The sequence below is a fragment of the Pezoporus flaviventris genome, unplaced genomic scaffold (assembly GCF_033815535.1).
Source record: "Pezoporus flaviventris isolate CSIRO_AGI_PZ_B2104156 unplaced genomic scaffold, CSIRO_AGI_Pfla_v1 ptg000050l, whole genome shotgun sequence".
NCBI classification, from domain to species: domain Eukaryota; kingdom Metazoa; phylum Chordata; class Aves; order Psittaciformes; family Psittacidae; genus Pezoporus; species Pezoporus flaviventris.
Window position 1 is genome coordinate 1,476,036 of NW_026892598.1, and position 23,045 is coordinate 1,499,080.

General features: G+C 40.1%; 1 protein-coding gene across 3 annotated transcripts in view; it reads right to left on the bottom strand.

The window, feature by feature from the left end:
- Window positions 1-21,082, bottom strand: part of SNX24 (sorting nexin 24) — a 93,850-nt gene extending 72,768 nt beyond the window's left edge. For 2 of the 3 annotated variants that reach the window (XM_061468675.1, XM_061468672.1), the window contains exon 1: window positions 20,917-21,082. In XM_061468675.1, the coding sequence (XP_061324659.1) occupies window positions 20,917-20,976 (60 nt within the window). In that variant the 5' untranslated portion in view covers window positions 20,977-21,082. Of the gene's footprint in view, window positions 1-1,825; window positions 1,965-20,916 lie in introns of all 3 variants that reach the window. The other variant, XM_061468673.1, reaches the window with a different exon arrangement.
- Window positions 21,083-23,045: the final 1,963 nt, after the last annotated feature.

Consider the following 23,045-nt stretch of genomic DNA (forward strand, 5'->3'; position numbering starts at 1 on the left):
TCAGGAGAGGGCAGAAAGGAAAGAAGTATTTCACAGCATCGCCACTACAGAAAAACTAGAAACAGATGGATCTTATACATTGGTTCGAAGTGACCACGTTGATTATGAACTAGTTGCATGATTAACTGCCTCACTTAGAAGAGCTGGGTATTATCAGCCATCTATTTCAAATGCACATTTTAGAAGGAAAAATACGGTTGGTATATCTTTCTGCCAGACTTGTTAAAATTATTTAAAGTTTAGTTTTTGAATGAAATTCAAGCAAACATTACTAAAGCATTTTTGTGGCACATCAACCTGCCTCATCACACTTTCCAGTCTCTTTTATTGTGTTAGGATAAGAAAATACAGCAGCTCCAGCCAGAAACACATTCTTCTCAGCACACACCTATTTTCAGCAAGCTGTGAAGACCCTTTCAAAGTCAGATCCTCCTGAAACCTATCATTAGACATCCAGTCTTTGTCATATCCACGCTTTGCACTTACCTTATAAAATGCTATTATGTGTTTTGCATAGATACTCCCAACTCAAAGATGATAAAATGCTATGACAAACAATAAATTATTGTCTATGATTCGCTATTTCCAAGTGTGCTAGCATACACAATAAAGTAATTAAAATGACTTATGTATTTCCTAAATTCAATGCATACAGTGACCCCTACTGGTCTGCTAGACACCCTCTCAAAGACACCAAGTGACAAAACCCATCAATCCCTCCAAGAAGTGTACCTCAGCTAGCTTACAAGGACAATCCTCACATAAAAAGCATCTATACTTTATTCAAGTTACAGAATGACTAGTACTATTAACTCCATAGAGGCAAAAATATTCCAGTGCTTCTTAAGGACTTTTAAACACACACTCTTATTATTATTCAAAATAAAATAATCAAATAAATGGCTTGTAAAGTATACCATATACCAGTATCTATAGCCAAAAGCCACATCATCATGAAGAGTTTCAATTTTTTTCCAAAAATTTTCTTAGAAAAAAACAGGAGAAACAAACTTCAGTCAACTAAAGGTTTTACGTGACAGAAATGTATACTTCCTGTACTTTTCCAATTAAACATGAATAGCAATTATGAAAATAAGCCCCCATGAATCAGACTGTGCTTGCTACTGTTTTATACATAGAAAATAAGGTCACAAAAGTATCCAGTTATTTGTCTAAATACTTTCTGCTTTAATATACAACTAAATAATAAGTTAGGTAACCAGTAGTGTGCTGTGTAATACACATACTTTATCACCTAATGCACTATCTTATTAATTTCAGAAATTCATGTTGTAGGAGGATCAGTTCAAGATCTTAACACTAAGATGAATACACTCACAGTTTAATAAGATTATGGTGTTTAGCAGAAGTGCTAAATGTTCTATGATTTTTTATAAATATATATGTATATATTAGATATACACACATTTATGTCTGAAATCAGTATCCAACTAGAATCAACAACAACTAGAAAACAAAGAAGCTTAGCTAAGTGTGAATTCCAAATGCATTTCTTTCACCACTGGGCTTTTAAATTACACACATGTGATTACAACATAAAATGCATGGGAGATTGACGAAACAAAATAAACATTTGCCTCTGACTCCATTTCAGCCAGGATTAATTCCAAGAATCTAGCAAAAGAAAGCAGTGCTATTTCCCATTCTGGAAGGAAACCTTTACTTGGAAAGCTTAAGTAATAGAAATCTACTCTCTCTGCTTCAGAATCCCTGCAAATTAAAAGGAACAGAATATTGTGAGGACTGCAAGTTTCCACTGCATCTAAACCAAGTCACTCCAGTGTTGCTCAATACGTGCTCATACCAGGAACTTATAGAAGACGTCCTCATCGCAGTTGCTCAGGAGTAGCTGGAACCCAGAGGCAGAACCTCAGGGCTTCCAAGGGGTCACCAGCAGGCTGGCCTGCATTCTGCTTCTTACTTCTGACCACTAGTTATGGTTGCTGGAACAAACAATTACAGTAAAAAGATATTCTTAAAATGCACTGAACCAGTTCTAACTTACCACACAAAATCCCTAGAGACTTCAACAGGAGCTCAACATTTTCTAGAGTTTTTATTTTTGGGAGCCATATTTAAATATTTACAATGTTAGACAAAGAAGAATATAAGAAAAATATAAAAAGAGAAAGAACAGTGACATGCTATAAAACATTTAAGAAGACTGCAAGTCTATTTTGTTGTAGCTTTTTTTCTTCCAAAACTATGCAGTGAACTTTGCTATTGTTTTCACTGAAATACCAAGTACTACAACATCCACTGTAGATGTATAAATTTAGATATTTTTGTGTCTAAAAAAAAAATACAAAAAAAGAACACTGAAGTTAAAAGTCAAGCACCCCAAAGACAACAAATTCAAGAAATAATGCTATGCATGTATAACTTAATCAACCTCTTCAGTCTTAATGCCTCGAGACATAATTAAAAACTTATTTCTTAAGATCTTAGCACTATTCAGTAAGTGTTCAACCATTATTGTGGTGGGTCTTGCACATTATGGCTACTAAGAGCCATCTAAACACTGTACTGAAGCAGACACCAAGCTGAGTAGTGCAGTTCATTCACTAGAGGGAAAGGACACCATTCAGAGGGACTTCAACAGGATTGAGGACTGGGCCTATGTAATAAATTTCAGCATCAGAAATCCCAACAAAGTCCAAGTGCAACGTCCTTTATCTGGGTCAGGCCCATCCCCACCATCAATACATACTGGGGGATAAAGGGACTGAAAGCAGTGCTGTGGAGGATTTGGCAGTACTGGTGGATGAAAAGCCCAACATGAGCTGGCAATGCACACTTGCAGCCCAGAAACCAATCATACCCTGGACTGCATCAGAAGAACTGTGGCCAGCAATCAAGGGAGGTGATTCCACCCCTCTACTCTGCTCTGGTAAGACCCCACCTGGAGTATGGCTTCCAACTTCAGTGCTCTCAGCACAGGAAAGACATGGACCTGTTGGAGCAGGATCAGAGGAGGGCCACAAAAATGGTCAGAGGGATGGGACACCTTTGTTACGAGGAAAGGCTGAGAGAGTTGGCACTGTTCAGCCTGGGGAAGAGAAGGTTAGAGGGAGATTTTATTGCAGCCTTTCAATACTTAAAGGGGGCTTATAAGAAAAATTTAGAGAGACTTTTTGCAAAGTCCTGTTGAGACAGGACAAGGGCCAACAGTTTTAAAGTGAAAGATGGGAGAGTTAGGACATAAGGAAGAATTCTGTATTTTTTTTTTTTTTTTACATTGAACATGGTGAGTGAGACACTGAAACAGGTCACCTAGAGAAGTTACAGATACACCATCACTGGAAGTGCCAAAGGAACTGATCAGCAACTCAGCCTATTGGAAGATGTCCCTGCCCATGTCAGAGGTTGGACTAGACAATTTTTTAAGGCTCCTTCCAACCCAAACCATTCTATGATTCTACGAAAGGGGACTTTTTACGTTTCCAAGCTGTCCACACCAAAAGAAGGGCCGTAAGTCTAATAGAAACCCTGATTCCCAACCTGTGGTAGGAGGAAGTAACACAGTGCCAAAGCTGTTGCCTAGCTAGCATCAGTTCTAGACAGCTACAGATGCACTACTACATCAGTAGGCTGCTCTGATCAAACCACGGCTTTTTATCTGCATTACTTTCTGTAATGCAGATAAAATACAGCAGTGCAAAGCCACACTGTGACTGCATGGGTGTAAGAGCACATCTGGTTGACTGGGGGATTTCCACTCTGCTCCTTCTCAGAGTATTCTCTCAGGGTACCTTGACTTTTCCCACCCAAGCCCCACCCCAACCCACCCCCCACTGGCCACTCCATGCACACACTGAACACTCAGGATAAAACCACCCATTGGGATGTTAGTAATCAAAGTTATATCTTCTGTCTCCAGTGCTTGAGTGATCTGGCATTGAGGCCTCCAAAAGGCTGGCAGTCAATATATGTTGGCCATCACATGGGTTACCTGGCTACTAACTTGTGTTCCACAGGTAATGTAAATTCCAGAGAATGGTAAATTGGTCCCCAATGCTCTTCTGCAAGTCTACTCATGATTTGTAAATGGAATATTGTTTCACCATCTATAAACTGCTGTAATGCAGGTGGTAAAAATGGGTAACTGGGGAATGCATGAATGTTGACTCATGTTGCCTACTTACCACAATGCCCATCATAACCTGACACTGCTACCTTAAAAAAAAAAAATGCCTGAGCCATGAGGATAAGAACTTTTTACTGTAATCATATTCCTTGTTAGTGACCATGATTCTTGCATACTAGTGATTCTTAAATTGTATAGCTTCAAACATCCTGTTAATGACAACAGTGAAATACAACTGGTTTATATTTAGTGTTTGGGACAGAGGCACATCACCATACTGCTGCACATCCAGTATTTTGCACCAAGCCTTCTGTTTTAAGGTATTATCCTTGCATAAGCTGCAGAAGATTCTTTGATCACTATCTTGGTGTTAAGGACAAAAAGCTACATCTAAACGTGAACAACAAATGAGTTACATACATCAAGAATCAAGTGAAGCTAAACCATCTGTGGATGTCTCTAAGAGAAGCAAGAGGACTACAGTGGCAGGTGGCAGAGCACTGCTGTATTGTCTTACTCTGCCAGTGACTTCTGGCAAAGTACATGGTCTGTGAAGGCACATGGGAACAAGCACATAAGAACTTTACAGAGTCACCACATAATGCCTCTTGCATCAGAGACAAGGTTTGCATTACCAGTGAGCTGCAAGAAAACATCGGGAAAAGGAGATGATGCTGATTTTTGAGCACTAAAGCACACACTGACAAGCAGCAGCTCATCCCACAAAGTTAAAAATACATGCTTGACTAATTCATTAATTCAAGATCAGGTGACACCTACAGTAAGTTCTGCAAATAAAGGTATATAACAAAGGTTGCCCTACAAATGTCCCTGAAATTCTCTTTTTAAAAACACAATTCTTTGATCAGCTCTGGAAAATACTTGGGAGTAAGTGGCACAAACTGCTGTGTTTTTGTTCTGTTATCTCACTCATTAGCAAACCTGAAGATCCTTCTAGCTTTACAAACTTGTAGAGTTTATCTTCATGACTCCTCACATGGGACAGGATTGAGGCAGAAGATGCCTGTGCTCTTCACGTGTTAACTGTGGGAACGGCTCCTGCATGGCTTTCCCCTCCTATAAAAATGTCTCCTGTTTTAACAGACAGATGAGGACAAAGGGATTGATTTATGTTGGAGACCCAGAGCTCTGATAAGGACTCCTGTTACTCTTGTGCTGTTTTCTGCTTCACAACTAAGCCACCAATCTAGCCACCTCTTAATAAGCTACCCATCCAGCAATTTAAACATTTAGAATGCTTTCATTTTATGGCAGACATTAAATACAGGAAAAGGTGTACTGAGGTAAGAGTGACACTGAATTTTTGCAGTTTCTTGAGTAGCTTACAGAGCTATGTACATTTACAGTGACAGAAACAAATGTAAGTGGTCCAATTCTGAAGTACTAAACAAGATGCATACTGAACATAAATGCTTTACTGAATAGCATTTGCAATGTTTAAGAAAGGGGAGAAAAATCTGGTTTGACAAGTCTGCTCCAAGTACAGTTGTTACTTCAAAATTGAAAGCTGGGAGCAGAAAAGAATTACCTCCTCCCAGGAAGACCATGCCAAAGGCTCTCTTGAGCAAACTAACTATGTTTCTTCTGCATAGAGAAGCTCATGATTGTTTCAGTTACTGTTCCACTATGAGATACTCCTACCATTCCCCAGAAAAGAGAATAAGAGCAAGCTACTTTGGGTGAGTTCTCCGGGGTTTTAGAAAGCCATTTTTGAAATAATGCAAAGGACAATTGCCAAGTATCAAGGGAGGCTCACAAAAAGAAGCTTGAGGAAGACTTTGCCGGGAGATGCCTACATGAGCTTCAGAACGTCCACACAATTTGCTTACATGGGTCTTCGGCATATTATCTCCCAGTTCTGAAAGACCTCATGTCTATTTTGGCTCTGTATTTCTGGGAGTTATCAGCTCACCCTGCTGCCTCCAGCCAGGACTAACTATACTTTTGACAGAAACATCTAAGCCTCATACAGATGAAGCTTCCATACCCTACTCCTGAAGTGTGTTCTGGTGCTGCAGAATCTTTATTATTCGGCACCACTTTGTAATTACTTTTTTTTATTTCTGGTGGGTAGAACAGGAATTGCACGGCACAGGAGCACAGGATCTCCAGTCCACAGACTGATTGCCTCCTTTCTTTTTTCAACAGCCTTTCCTCTTACTGAGATTGTTATGAAGTTCCTGCTCAATGTTTTCTTTTTGACCTAAACCACCCCTGGTATATTTCATTCTTCACAGTGATCAAAGATCCAGAAAGCAGTGTAACACAGCATATTTCCTCCTACAGTGCCTTTGCCTGTGGACACTCTTTCCCATAGACTCACATATTTCTTAGAGTTCAGTATCTAAAATTGGATACGGTAGTCCACGCTTAGTATACAGTTCTCAGTACCGATGGGTTTTTTTATATGTATCCTTTGAAACTCTAACATGCAATTGCTTTTTCTGAAACAGCATGATGTCAGTGACATGGCCGTCTTGCAATGTACAATGAGACCCACATCCTTTTAGGAATTTCTGTTACCTAATAATCTGTTGGACCTTACTCTGTGCTGCTGATTATTTTTGATAAATACAGCACTTGGTACCCAGTTCCTATTGAATTAGCTCCCCATCTTCCTTTCTTAAGAAATCTTCCCAATTCACCAAAATTATTTTTAATTCTATTCTTGTTCTCCAATATGCTTACAGTCACTTCCACCTTGGTGTTGACAGCAAATTTAAATAAGGACACTCTATCATCTGGGTCATTAAAACATTGACTCATCCAAGATCTCAACCAGGCTGCTCTGCAATACAACCTTCCATTTTTGACATATGCCTGTGCTTTTGTAGACCTGCACCCACATACATTCAAACACGTGTGTATGCACATCTATGTTCTGCCCCTATCTGAATCTAAGGAGACTGCAGTGAACACAGTACTCTACTGCTTTTAATGTTTGCTTAGTGGCAACTGATTCAGATTGTCTTTAGTACAAACCAACCTTTGTGCTAAAAGCATGCTTACTGAATTTAACTAACTTCTGCTTTCTGCAACCAACCACATTTTTTCACTGGGAAATAGGGCACAGCTGTTTTACTAACACACAGCTAACATTCACATACGCTAGCTAATGCCCTACCAAAGACCTCCACCAAGAAATAAAAGCAAAACATACTTCCAAAAGTTGGTCTGTGTTAAGCTTAAAAAGAAACTCTCCTTTCTTTTTATATGCAATACTGAAGAGTTCCAATCCTAACACAGGATTTCTCCAAGGTACTGTATGACACAAGAATACTTTTCTGAATATATTTAGAACAAAAAAATGCATGCTCATTTAAAAGTTTTGCTGAGCTATGCAAAGCTGCTAAGCAAATGTGGAAGCTACAGTAGGAAAGAAAGTGTCAGACCTGCACAGACATGCTAGCAGGGTGCTCAAAGTTACACTGTTGTCAGAAATTCCCTAGGTAAAGCTAAGAAGAAATAGGTCTTGCTCAAGCATTTTTGTAAGTTTCTTAGAGATACCATAAATATTAATAATATACTTAAAAACAATCTGTTAAATATTAAAGCATGTGCATGTATGCTAAAGTAAAACAATAAAATACAAATCTGCTCTTCCCATAGGATTCACTTTTTTCTTTTTTTTTCCCTCCAGAAAAATCCTCATTAACCCAAACTAACACGTTCAAAATAACAAGATTCAATGGTCTGGCAGTATTTAAGAACAGATTACTGACACAGTTTTGAATGTTTCTTAGATGAAATTACTAACTAACACCTTCACATCAATCGATTAATGTCAACAGAACTCTGGAGAGCTATGCTGCAGGCTCCTGCACCAAAGTTGTAATCAATTAAGGAAGTCAGCTGAAAAAAAAATGATACAAAGATCAGAGCTGTCAATGGCAAAATAATCTCAGTGGTGTCAAAGGAAGAGTGAAAAAATTCCATACATTTACTTCATAATGCAAGAAAACTACTCCAAGCAAAGATTTAGTAATCCAATTAATTGTCAAACAACTATTGCAATTAAAATCTATGAAGAAATTCTTCAGGAATCTACACTTTAGATCATACTGGTGTTATTTTATACAATATATATTTCAGGATAAATTGTACAAGCTTTGTTTTGGTTTTATTTTACAGTATTAAAGAACATACTCGTTAAAAAAATACAGCGATTTTATTTAGAGTACTAAAACTCCAAACAATACAGAGTTAAACATAGAGATAAATATATGCACAGTTTAGGCCCTGGAAACTCACTGACATTTTTACACATTTTACACACTATAATTTTTTAATAGGGAGAAACAAAGCCACTGATTTTTGGCTGCATGTTCCATCTGTAAACAAACCTTAAGCACAAATAACACTGCTTTGTTGGGCTGCTAAGATCTTGCACCTGCTGAGTTAGCAACGATGTCCACAGCAGGGTGCTGAGAAGGGGAGCATTAAATACCACTCAAAATAGGGTTCTCATTTCTCCATACCCTTTGTTTGGCTATTACCATCATGAGGGCCTCTAACATGCTACATGCCACAGAAAGCTGCCTGACACAATCTGTAGTGCATTCTTTACCTTCCACAAGCAAACCATCAGAATCTATTAACACTACTTTACGCCGATAGCACTAGAGACATGACAAATCACAGGCCAAGAGTCAGATACCAAAGAATGCATCTCAGGGCATTGAGGCCAGGCCCATTTGCAAGCAAATGATATTGTGTGAAGCTGGCATGCTCAGTGTATGACAAACTGATGCAATTTCAGTACTGTCGGAGAAGCTGGGTGAGATTTCTCTGATGCTGGCTACAGTTACTGTACAGAATTGTGCAGAGTTCCCAGATTTGAATCACTTGGGGCCTGAGAGGGCTTCACTTGACAAGCCACAAGTAATTACACTACACTCTTTCTATTGTACTCTATTATTTTGCCTCTTATCTCTAGGCTTTGAGCACTCATGAGCAAGCAAGGTCGCTTCTATTTTGACCGTGATGCAACAAAACATCTTTCTTTTGTGATATGATAAATAAAACACAGCCCTGCAGGCTAAACATTTTTATCAGGCCTATTTTCCACTTCTATAAGCAACAGCAACTTTGGGAGCTTGTCAAAAGAGTTGAGGTTGGAAATAACCATGCAGGCAAGTTCATGAGCTTTTCACTTTTCACTATCTCGTTATTGTAAAAAGTCATTTGAGAAATGAGGCATTAGGTTCTTAGCCCATAACAGATAACAGCTGTATCTGCAATTCCTTTAAGCAGGTTTTTACCCCCTTCCAAATCAGCAATTTTTGACAATTTAGTTGGTGAGTAGCAACAAAGAGTTTTGAATGTGCAGCATGTTGCCAGTTCTTTCCCAGACAACAAATACCCTTCAAAACGAAAGTAACTATATTTTCTGTACCAGTTCACAAAATGTATGATTTAAACACCTAAGCAGGTAGGAAAGTTTTGTGTTGTAGCATTATGCTGTCCACTGAATTTAGGGAGAGTAATGATACCAATAACATTCACACACACACACACACACACAAAAAAAAAAAAAAAAAAAAGTGTGTGCGTGCGTGTGTGTGTGTGTGTGTGTGTGTGTGTGTGTAAAAAAACCCACAACAAAAACAGTGGCTTTAGGTTTAAGAAACTAACTTCTAGTCATGTCTTCTTAGCTTACAGAACAAACTTGTCTTCCAGGAGAAATCCCCTTCTTTCTTCCATGGTCTAGGCAAAAATCAGGCTTCTAATTGAGAGGTCTGTATTACAAACCAGACGGTACCAGGTTTTTTCAGCCTTGAAAATGTACTTAAGATTTTTTCTAAAGCTACAATTAGATCCAAACCATTTAGCAGTAAGGGAAAAAAAAATCAAATATGAAGACTAAATGCTCATAGACAAAAAATTGATTCTACCAAGTACCTTAAAACTGTTTCCAATTCCATTAATGTACTTTCCTTATGTTTCTGATAAATATGTAGCAGCAAGTAGGCATCAAAAAGTAAAGAGAAACTTAAACAACTTAGCTACAAGTACTGAGTTTAGGGTATGTTCTTCAACTTTGTCTCTAATCCAGGCCAGCCTAAGGATTGTCTAATTTGAGAGGATACAATTACTAACCTCAGTAACATTCCTAAGAAGTTCTTACCAAATTGTTTTAAAATACATCTAAAAATATTCTTTCCCTCTTACCAACAGGCACTAAGAATTTATGGCTAAATCTGGAAGTCTGACATCGTAACATTTTCATCAAAGGGAGGTAAACCAAAATGCCCAAATGAACAGATTTTGATATAGAGGATAAATATGGAAAGGAAACTAAAAAAAAAACATACTCAGCCATACTTCAGAATCTGCTTGAGCTTTGTAATCTCTGTGTCAAACAGGAATTTTTAAAACATGCAGAGGAAATAGTGCAAAGATTGTACCGCTACCAATCACACATCCACATTCTCAGTGCTCAGCAAAATGCCTCTGGCATTTTCTATTCAATACCAAAAACAGATGTTGTCAGTATTTTCTGCCTTTTTATGCTCCCTCACTGCAATGTGAAAATGGAAGCTAGGTCTTTGGCTTTCAGAGGGAGAATGGATCTTTAATTAAAACCTAGCTTTTAAACAGTTTCTAACTTGCTTTTAAGCGTTGAGTGGTTTGGAGTTTCCTTTAGAGTACGTCATCATGGGACATATTTTTTCTTAGAATTTGTAATAAAACCAGAAAAGCGGTAAGCTAACACTAGTTTCTTCATCTATAACGGCATAGCATTCAACTCCAAATTTCGCTTGTATTTTTTCCCTCAATATCCATTTCTTCACGTTTCAAGCAAAGTAAATATAACATTCCTTGACATTACTATAAATCTGTTAGTCCATTAATCTATGATTAAACTGAACATACGCTCCTTATGTCTACATCTCAAAAGAACAAGGAAGTTAAGACAGTAATTACCGTCTCAACTGCAGAAGTAGGAAGTCCTACTCCTGGAGAGCACTTGCATACTATGTAAAGAGTACAGGAGGGAATCTGTATGCAAAGAAACAAGTGCCCTATGCCAGACCAGAAATAAAGGTGGTTAGCTGAAGTACATATGGTCTCTTTTCATAAAAGCAGTTCACTGTAATCAATACAAACTTGCTGCTGAACAACTGATTGTTTCACCACGTAATCAAGATTCTTTATTTGTCCTTATGTAAGAGATGATATGAAAGCTTTAGATTTCATTATTTTCCAATCTGGAGATACTTGCAGCACATGAATGTGCTAGTATATAAACAAATTCTGCCCTAGTATAAAAAAGGAATCAATTTTTAAAAAGTGACTCAATTATAGGAGAAATTTTCTCACAGCTTTCAAGGTAGACTAGTCGGAGAAAAGACTCACAGAAGTCTTAGACCATTTTCACTACATTAACGATTTCAGTAGTCAAAACAGTAACGTTTTGGATAGACATAACTTTTCACAGCATCTCATCAGGAAAACACCATTATCGAATGCAAGCAACTCCTTCAAGAGTGAGTTTTGAAACTCTCTGTACCATGGTACACAATTCAACAAATGTCACCTACAGCCCCTGGTCTTAACTGAGATCCCTGGTCTTAACTGAGATCCCCGGTCTTAACTGAGATCCACAAACACTGTGACATACAAATAAATAATATAGTAAATGGAAGATGTAGTGGAGGCTTGGCAGTCATTTCTTATAAATTACTTACTGTAGCTCACTGATGGCAGCTTCAATATCCAAAAGCATTTTCTCAGATTTCCTATTTATACACTCATAGAACTGAACGTTGTTTTGAACAGGAGGTGGAGCTCTCATTGCACCAGCAGCAGAGGAATGAGAGGAAACATATTTTAATTAGAACATGGAATGAAGATGCTGCTCCTTTCTCATGCTCTTTGTGCCCTGACTTACTGCAATGCCTAAAAGTATGCAAGCATTTAGTGTTGTGCCCAAATACCTTATTAAAAAAAACAAACCCAAAACTAAACAAACAAAAACACTCATAACCACACAGTATTTATTTGTTTAAGAAATGTGAAATGTTTAGAACATGATATATAGATTGAAATAATAATTAAAAAAAAAGACAGTTACTGGGAAGAAAGTATACATGTTCTATCTACAGGATCTTTATCATCAGGACATCTTCAGGGTGCTTCTTTCATTTTTCATTAAAAATACAATGCCACTTTCAAAGGGAATGATGACACTTCTGCTTTGTCACCAATGTTGCCTTCCAGAATGCTCTACAAAAATGCTGTTTCAGCCTTCCCCAAGCCACAGACAAGCTTATAGGAAACAGAAAAGGAAAAGCTGATACAAGTCCTTAAACAGTTCTTGTATAATGGAGAATGGAGAAATAATGGTTGCTCACAATAAGAGTATTCAAAATGTAGTAGCTGGAAGGCCTTCACTAGCACATTTCCATGTGCATACCCAATATAAGTACTTCCACTGTACCCAAACATAGCACTGAAGTTCTATCAGCAAGCGCTCTGACAAGAGCCTGTCTTCTCAATAATCTCCTCATTGCCAGGGTGCCAGGAAGACCTTTCTTCATCTTAGCAGCTGGGTCAAGACTGACTAAACTTTGTCCTCACTAACCTATTAAGTAAGAAACAGAGTTAAGTCATTAAGCTGCCATATAAAGTCCCACCGATCTCTTTCCTATTTCTTGGGAATTCAAAGATAATAATAGATAATCATTATGAATTCAAAGTTAATCATTACAAAACCCACTAAGATTTACACATATTCAACCTCCATACAACCAGTCCTTTAAATTCCTCCATATAAAAATTTCACAAAGGAACTTAAAAAGAGAGATAGCTAAGTCCAAGAGGAATCCATGTAAATTAGCAGCATAGACAACATTCTTCACAAAGACTGCAAAAATTAAAATCTATAAGTGGGTGGATATCTCATGGTATTTTCCAATGAATAATTTTCAATTGCAATGGTTTGAAGAATTTTCATGTAAAGGTTCCAGTTACTCTAAAAATAAACACCTATTATTAAAAAGATAGCTTTCTAAAACTGCTACTGCAATATTAACTTAATTAATTTAATAGCCTAGGTAGTTCTGTAGATGAAAAACACATCTTCAGCTTCTTCAGGAATCACCAGTCACCTAACATAAAAATTGTATCCCATATTGAAATTCCAAAATGACTTCATCATTTAAACCTGGAATGAATTACACTAGGCATTAAAAAGTTTAATAACCAATTAAAATGTGTGTTGCAGTAACAAAAAAAAAAAAAGAAAGAGACATCTACTATACATCTTCCCCCATTTTGTGTTTTAAAGCCTTGTGTGTCCTTTCTCCCGGGAAGTGAAAAATGTGCATGTGCTTAATGCTACCTTTGACAAGATTTTACAAGTATCGCAAATTGATGCTATACGGACATAAACCATCAGCAAGAGCTGATGTGGATTTGTGTGGATCCTCTGATTAAATAATTCCATTGGTAGCATTATATTATTAACAAAGATTTGCCACTACCTCTCAAAAAGTCAATGGAATTCAAATATATCTTCATTGTGATGCATGTTTGAATGTTCTGCGACTTCCTATCTTCCTGAAAACGTAACTTCCTCGTCAAAACTACAAATCAGTAGGTCTTGGGAGAGAACTGGGTAACTTGTGTTTTGCAGTTATGTTTTACTGACAGAATGTGTCAACTTTTGGTCTATCAGATGGTAAATTGATACAGGCAATCAAGCTGCTGCTTTTTTATCCTACTGCTGACCCCCCTTCAGGAACACAGAAAAAAAGATTTCTTGTGCAGCGAAATCTTGCACGGCCATTTCCATCAGGATTCATGACTGTGAATCAGGGGAAGGAAAAGGGTTGTGGTTGAGCAGTTGCGCAAGAAGTAGAGATCACTGGAGCTGTATGACTGCCTAATCTGTCTACACCCCAAAGCAGATTAAACACACACAAAAAGGAAACAATTTTAAATGATTGTTATGTATACATTCAGTCAATTTTACATTTTGCTTTTACCTTTTTCCAGTTTCTGCCTTAGCTGCTTTCATCTGCAGTGCAAAATCCGCTGTGTCTTACTTCATACTCTTTAAGCTCCCCACTGTGCACCAAGTGGTCAGTTTCATGTCACTGACTTAGTCTGTCAACAGGAAAACTGACTGAATGAAACAAATTTAATCATCACTGCTGACAAATGCACAAGTTAACATGAACACACAAAAGTATTTTCAGTAACAGCAATGTTTGACCTAAACTAACAAGTCTGTTTCTCCCACTAACACCTGCTCTTCCATTGGAACTGAAAAAAAAAAATGGTAAAAAGAGCATTTTTCTGACACTACAGAATCATTACCATCCATCAAATTGTCTTTATCCTCTTCATCGCCCCATGCAGGAAAGTATCCATACTGACCTACTCTGACTCCCCTGTGGAGTAACCACAAAATTCTCTACGAAGACACTAGGACAATAAAAAAAGAAAAAGAAAAAAAAAGCCAAATTGATCTAACAGAACTAGTATTTCTTTTAACTTCCTTGAACTTAGAGTAACTGGTCTGTCAGTGATTTCAACAGGACCTGTGACATGAGGTAGTAAGTGGCGAGTTTGCACAAGCCAGACTGGTAAGCAAGAAATGTCCATGCTGGCAGATTTCATAACCAAGGCACACAGAGCCTGCTCAGATTTTTTAAAACTACCAAACTCACAGAGTCCAGAGACTCAGTGAAGGGTATATATAAGGTATACCAAACTCTAAGTCCTTGTAGTTTTTTATACTTCCAGAAACAAGAGTATAGCCTAATATTTAAACTGCTTCTTCGATGGATGTAAAGTCTGTGGACTTTAAAAAATCCACAATACTTCAGGATTTTACATATCGTATCTTACTTCCACAACATTTGCAACTGCAGAAGCAATTTGGGGAGTAGTATTGGGAGTGTTAATTAAACGTAGTAAGCACATGTGTCAGTCAAATATGCCCTCTGCTCTACAACATATTTAAATGTATGTCACCTTGGCCTGTAATATACCACTGTAAATTTTTTTTGGTCAATATAAATCAAACGTACACTAATTTATTCAGTAAGTTTCCCAGCATCTGAATCAACATTAGAAATCTGACCAGTATTTATTATTCTGATATTCACAAAGGGAGCATATTTAAATGATAACAAGAACACATGGGTGTCATTTTGAAGTTGAATTGTTCCCTAGGGACATCCTTAGTAAACATCTACATTTAAAGGTCATTCACTGCCAAATTATGAACAACTGTTGCATTTATTAGCACAGGCTCAATAGTTTGGAAGCTAGTGTCATCAATTTAAACTGACAATGAAATCTAATTGTCCACACGGAAAACGGGCATTTTCCTTCCTCTTATGTTTCATCATGTTATGTATACCCCAAACAGAACTGGAACAAGTGCAAATTTACTCTGGGGTTTTTTGTTTTGTTTGAGGGTTGTTGTTTCTATTTTTTTTTTTGGGGGGGGGGGGGGAGGGGTAGGGGAGCATGTGTGCGATCTGCACAGGGGGAGGAAGGTGGTGGTGGTTAAAAGGTTCTATACCATAGGAAGTGTGCTTTAGTAAAGCTGAGCTCCTGAAACAAAGACTGAAAGGAGGGCATTTCCCATTACTTTGTTGACAGATCCCTATCTCAAGTGTTGCATTAAACACGTCTTCCTCATTTTCTTTCTAATCTTTTCTTTCCTCAAACCAATCTTTCATTGGTCCAGACCCCACCCTTTCTACTTCTTAATTTCTCTGTAGTTTTCCCTTTGAAGCTAGAGAGAAGTTTTCAGTTTCTGTGGCAAGTCGCTTCTGTGCTCTCTCCAGAACTGCATTCTACATTCTGCTTTTAAGGCTAGACAGTGGCTGAGGGGTCTCTATTCATTCCACTTTCCCAGTGTTGCCTAGCTATACCAAGGAGAAAATCATCTGAAAACAGGTTTCAGGGAAAGCAAGCTGAAAAACAAACCACTAAAATTGGTAATAAGCTTCTTTAAAGGAAAGGACTAACACTCTTTCTTGTGACTTTCCAGGAAGTGAAAATACACAGTGGCAAGCTGAATCCGAGAGGAACTGGATTCTGTTCTGCTATAGATAAGGAAGCAGAAACAGAGAGATATCAGGAAAGCATGTTTTGGTAGCCATGCAGAGCCACCACAGAGAGGAAGGGGTCTTCCTGCAGTCTCTAAATAATGCAGGAGGTCACGACCGTTATTGTTTCTAGCAAAGAAACCAGGATGACCTGATGGCCACACTTCTCAAACCCCCATCTTTCAGCCCTATTTCTCTGCAGTGGCTTCTGACAGTCACAGTGCAGAAGGCATCCTCTGCAACCCCCTGGCACGCTCCTGCACTGGTGGGGAGCCAGCACATGACCAATAATCTATCTGCCCCAAGTTCCATCAGCCTTTCCTGCTATTAATCATGTAATCTGATAGCTCCTTGTTTCAGCTACTCCAAAAATACATTTTAATTCTAAGCAAGTTAGCAGTTGTGGGAAAGGGAACAGTAAAAGATCAACTGTGCAAAGTAGTACTCCTGTGATCACAGAATCATAGAATGGTTTGGGTAGGAGGGAACCTTTAAAAATCATCTAATCCAACACCTCCTAACATGGGCAGGGACATCTTCAACTATATGAAGTTGTTCAGAGCCCCATACAACCTGACCTTTAATGTTTCATGGGATGGGGTATCTACCATCTCTCTCGGCAACCTATTCCAATGTTTCACCACCTTCACCATAGAAAATTTCTTCCTTTGTCCTAACTAAATCTCCCATCTTTTCAGTTTAAGTTCCCCCTTGTCCTGTCTCAACAGGACTTTGTAAAAAGTCTCAATTTTTCTTATAAGCCCCCTTTAAGTATTGAAAGGCTGCAATAAAATCTCCCTCTAACCTTCTCTTCCCCAGGCTGCACAATGCTAACTCTCTCAGCCTTTCCTCTTAATAGAGGTGTCCCATCCCTCTGGCCATTTTGTGGCCTTCCTCTGATCCTGCTCCAACAGGTCCATGTCTTTCCTGTGCTGAGGACACCAGAGTTAGACGCCATCCTCCAGGTGGGGCTTGCCAAAGCAAAGTAGAGGGGTGGAATCACCTCCCTTGACCTGCTGGCCACGTTTCTTCTGATGCAGTCCAGGATATGGTTGGTTTTCTAATTATGAGCTTGCGTCCAGCCTTTCATCCACCAGTACGTCCAAGTCCTTCTCCACACTGTTGGTCTCAACCCCTTTATCCCATACTCTGTACTGACAGGAGATGGCCCTGACCTAGGTACAGGACCTTGTACTTGGACTTTGTTGAACTTTACTATGCTCACACAAACGCACTCCTCAAGCCTCTTAAGGTCCCTCTGAACAGCATCCCTTCCCTCTAGTGAATGAACTGCACTACTCAGATGGGTGTCATCTGCAAATTTGCTGAGGGTGAACTCAATCCCACTGTCTATGCCCTTGATGATGATACTAAACAGTACTGGTCCTAATATAGACTCCTGAGGGATGCCACTCATCAGTGATCTCTATCTGGACACTGAGCCATTGACAACTAACTTCTGGATCCGACCATCCAGCCAACTCCTCATTCACCAAACAGTCCACCCATCAAATCCATATCTCCACAATTCAGAGAGAAGGATGTTGTGGGGGATCATGTCAAAGGCCTTACAGAAGTCCAGACAAACAACATCTGTAGCAATTCCACTGAGGTAGTTAGTCCATCCTAGAAGGCCATTAGGTTGGTCCGGCAAGACCTGTCCTTGGTAAAACTGTGCTGGCTGTCTTGAAACACTTCCCTGCCCTTGCTGTACCTTAACATATCTTCTAGGAGGATCTGTTCCATGATCTTCCCAGGCACAGAGTTGATGGTGACAGTCTGGTAGTTCCCAAGGTCCTCCTTTCTACCAGTTTTAAAAACAGGTATAATGTTTCCCTTTCTCCATCCCCTAGGGACTTTACCTGACTGTCACGACTTTTCAAATACCATGGAAAGTGGCTTGGGAACTGCATCAGCCAGCTCTCTCAGGACCAGGACTTTGGGATACATCTCATCAGGTCCCATAGATGTATATATGGTCATGTTCCTCAGTTACTCTCAAATCTGATCTTTTCTTACAGTGGGAGGGACTTTGCTCCCCCAGTCCCTGCCCTGAGGTCCATCCACTCGAGAGGTGTGGGAGGAGAGACTGCCAGTGAAGACTAAGGCAAAAAAGTTAAGCACCTCAGCCCTCTCCTTGTAAGTTACCAGTTTGACAGTTGTGTTCATCAGGGGGACACAATTTCTTTGACCTTCATCAGCATACTGGTTTAGATGTTAATACTATATACTGATGGTGTACAAGAAGTTATATTGAATTACAATTTCATAGAAATTACCTATAATTTCATAGAAAAAAACATATTTCACTCATGTACATATACACTCCTGCACTAGTCCAGGACTGCACCAATCCCTTTAATTTGAAGGTTACATTTCAAAGAGACTAAATACTTTATAGTTCCACTTCCTCCACTTTTCTCAACTTTTGTAACTCATCAGATTCAGGTAGCACAGAACGGGTGACACATCTACTTAATCACGAAGACTTCAACACCCTACAATCCCCATATTCTACAGCAATACCTACCAAACACACAGCTTCTGACTGTTAACACCCACATAATGATGTCTGTAAGAATGACAGCTGATGTGGTCTGGACACAGAAACATTCACAGGCTCTAACCATCTGAGTGAAATCACCCTTTTGCTCAATGCAAAATAATTCCTATATTACTGTTTTTTCTTAGGTTAATATTTCTGCCTACACAGTATCTTTCAAGCTAGTATAGCACAAGGGTAAGCTCTCAGTAACTTCAGTTTTGCTGGAGGGAAGATTTATAGCGTACCCATTTGCATCAGTTGTCAATTTTTATGCTTGGAACAATACCTACATAAACTATTTAGCAATGTAACAAACTGACAATTACATTACAATAAGCGTTGCTCATGCATAACCCAAAAGCTCTTCAAAACATAAAGGAAATATATCACGTTACTTTCAGAACAAACTTCCATATCCTCTCCCACCAGCACGCCTCACCCAGAGATATGACTTCTAGAACAGATTCATGGCCAGGGAAATCCCTGAACTAATGCACTTGATAGCATAAAGCACGATAATTTTTGTATGGGATGTGGTATAGAACTCCCTCACCTGACTGAAGAGGCAAAATAATCATGCAGGAACAACTACCAAACTACTAAGCTAAAGGAAGTTTCAGATCCATGAGTCTGACTCAGCACCAGTGAACTGAGAGGAACAGTGCTATAATAATGAACAGTGCTGCAATAATCAAACATGTTCACTTTCAAGTTCATTTTCTTGAAAGACTTCTAGAAAAACAATTTTTTTTTTAAATGTGTTTCAAAAGTTTTGCTTGAAGCTTACACAGCTTAACATTTATAGGATTTTAAAAAAAACAAATTCTCTGGATAGCAGGATTCACTGACAGAATTACTATTAAAGAAATAAAAAAAAACCCAAACCACTAAAACAGACTAAAAATTTATATTGATACAAAAAATCCTACTTGTGTGATAAGCACATCTTAGAAATAATTCTGTCACTTCAACTATCCTGCCCAACCAGGACATGCTGGAATCAGACTCAGCTGGAATGTTTTAAAGCTGGTTTCATTCCCAAGAATCATGCAGACATGTTGTAGGGAACCAACTACATTTAAGTTCAGCTAAACAGATATATTAATGCGGTTACACTCCTATATTAACACATCTAAACTGGTTTACAAGGCTTACAAATACTTGCCAAAGAATAAACATCATTAGCATCAGGTAGATGCACTTGCTTCACCCAACTATGCCTACATGGATCAATCTTCTGGCAATTCTACAGAATTAGACTTTTTTTCCCTAGTATTTTTCAATAGGTTGGAACTACTGAATGAGTAGATTAGTAGAAGAAGCTAGCTTTGAATATCCATCTTCAGTTAAACGCCTTGGGCTTTGGTTCACCCAGCAACAGGTGGAAAAGTGTTAAAGCCCAACAGCTCCATGGGATGAGAAAACCACTGAGGTCAAAAGGATCTCTGAAAATAGTGCAAACTAACTCCTCTGGTCAAGCAGGGTCTGGTAGATCAGCCTGCCCACACCCATGTGCAGCCAGGTTTTGAGAATATCCAAGGCTGAAGACTTCACAGTCCTCTGGGCAACATGTGCCAGTGCTTGACTACCCTCACGCTAACAAAAAGGTTTCATCTTATCTTTAAATGGTATTCCATGAATTGTGATGCGTGCCCATTGGTGTCTGTCACTGAGCACCAAGGAGAAGAGCCTGGCTCCTCCTCCTTTATTCCCTCCATCCAGATTATTTGTACACAGCGCTGAGATCCCCCGAGACTTCTCCAGGCTGACCAGTCCCAGCAGTTTCAGCCTCTCCTCACGCAAGAAGTGCTCCAGCCCCCTCATCGCGTTTGGCTCCGCACTGGGCTCGCAACTCGCAAGCCCCTAAGCCTGACCTGGCCTCAGCACCCACACGAGCCTCTTAGCGGGGCCGGGCGGCAAGGAGCCACCACCTTTCTCCGCCCGCTGGCTACGCCGCATCAGCCACTGCTGCCACTCCACAGTGCGACGCTCGCGTGGGGCAGCAGAAGCCCGGATAGGCCGAGCCCCCCGTCCTGCGCCGCAGGGGTCAGGGCACGACACGCCAGAGCACGTCAGGGCGGCCTTGCCCCGCGGCCCCTCAGGCCAGCACCTGCGCGGCGGCCTGGCCCCTGGCGGGGCCCCGGCCGCATCGCAGTCCCGCCGCTCACCGTGTATCCCCGCTCCAGCTCACTCTCCTCGTAACGGAAGGAGGGGATGTACACCTCCATGGCGGCCGGGCCGGGCCAGGGTCACCGGCTCCCCGTCAGGGCCGACAGCTCCCGGCGAGCGGGTCCGCCACAGCCATCTACACACAGCACGTGACGCCGCGCATATGACGCGGGACGGGGCGGGGCGCGCGGCATGGCTTTTGGTCCTCGGGTGCTGCAGCCGTTTCTTTTGCTTCGCTCCTCAGGGTTGAAGGCACGGGGCAGCTACCAAACGGCGGGAGGGGCAGGCTGCCGGCCCGCCGTAAAGGTGTGCTAGGAGCCGATGACCGCAGGGCGAAGGGGGGAGCTTTCCGTTGCGGCGGTGTTCGCCGGGCAGCAGAACCGCTATGGCACCGTGGGGGAAGGGCAGAGGTAGCCAGCTCCGGTGGGAGAGGTGTGAGGTGAAAAGACCGCAGGTTCCTCTAAAACCGGTGCTCTTTAACACAAGGTTTGAAAGCACTGGCTTTAACGTGACAGGGCAGCTGCGTTGCTTTGAAGCACAATAAAACGAGGAGAAAATAGAAAAAGGATGCGTTTATCCAGTCCTAAATCCACACCACGGCTCAAGCTACTTCCTGTGCCTTCTTGGGCAACCGACCCTCGGGAGCTGTGCAAACACAGCGCCTTTCATAATGCCAGTTGTGAACTGGTGCATGAAGTGATGGGAAAGGGGAGAAGATGAATGCTGAGGAGTTTCCCGTGTTGTGGCTAGTCCTCAGAAGCAGCCTCTTACTTCATTATTTAACAGAGTAAATGCCCCATCCCTGGCAATGTTCAAGGCCAGGTTGGATGGGGCTTTGAGAAACCTGGTCTTGTAGAAGGTGACCTTGCCAAGGGCAGGGGGCTGGAACTGGATGAGCTTTAAGGTCCCTTCCAATCCAAATCAGTCAATGATTCTACGAAACTAAACCATTTTAAAGAAGTACAGATGGTTTCTAGTCATTGGGCAAATTAAATTAAACTTCCTCCCCCAAATAAGCAGCTGTGTTGATGATTTAAGAAGTAATGGAGGAAAAAGCAGGAGATAGAATACTAGATTCATTTAGTAGGCAGGGATGTTGTACAGGGTAGCACTCCCACCTCACATTTGCAAGTTTGCTAACCCCAAGTTCCAAACCATTTGGAAGCACTCGATAGCAAACCACAGCTGTACTAAATGCAGCACCTTGGAACTCACCTTGTAAAGTTTTATGAATGCTGGAGAGTCTCAGAGACTAAATGGTTAAGATGTTCAACATCACCATTTCCCACTGATCTTGTGAGAAGTAGCTACCATTACAAATTTATGTGCATGCAGGGTTTGATTTTGCAGAAGCAGAGTGAAGTAGAAAGACATACCTCAAAAATGGACAGAAACCAGATGATTACTTTCATCTAACCTCTGTGGTTATGCTATCTCAGTGCTTCTAAGATCAGCTTTTGAAACATCTGAAAACTAATTTGCTTCCTGCTAGACTAGTAGCATCAGGAGGAAAAATGTTACAAGCTCTCAATTTCTCATTGTTTGACTACCAGTTAAATTTAATTATATTGTGCTCTAAGCAAAGAGCTGTGACCTGAAGAATTCAATACAAAATAGAAGGATTTTGACTAAAACCAAGATAACTAAAGCAAACTAACACTAGCTGTCTTTGCTAAACTTTTGTTAATACAAAGTAACAACCATACATACAAAAAATTACCTGAATTCAAAGTAAGATGGTCCTGAGGCATTTGTTTCTGCAGAACACTGCTGCTGAGCCAGTGTCCTCAGCTGCTGGTGACCAGTACTTCCTCTGTAGGAATCACGTCCTTGGAACACAATGATGACTGAAGGGAGTCAATAGGAAATCCCATTTTCCCCCAAAGCATGACTGGTAAGTACATTACAATCATTCCAAAGATAGACTAGCCATATAATAATAGTCTAATCGGTCTTGTAAATGTGGGCACGCTACAGAATAATTACCATGCTATCATTATTGTTAGTTTCTGGTTAAGACTCCAGTCTTCAAGCTTAGTTTCTGTTCTTCTCCTAATACAAAGTGTATGTACAATTCTAATTACACCATTTCTCCTGTAACACATTTATGCTGATGAGAAATCAGTAG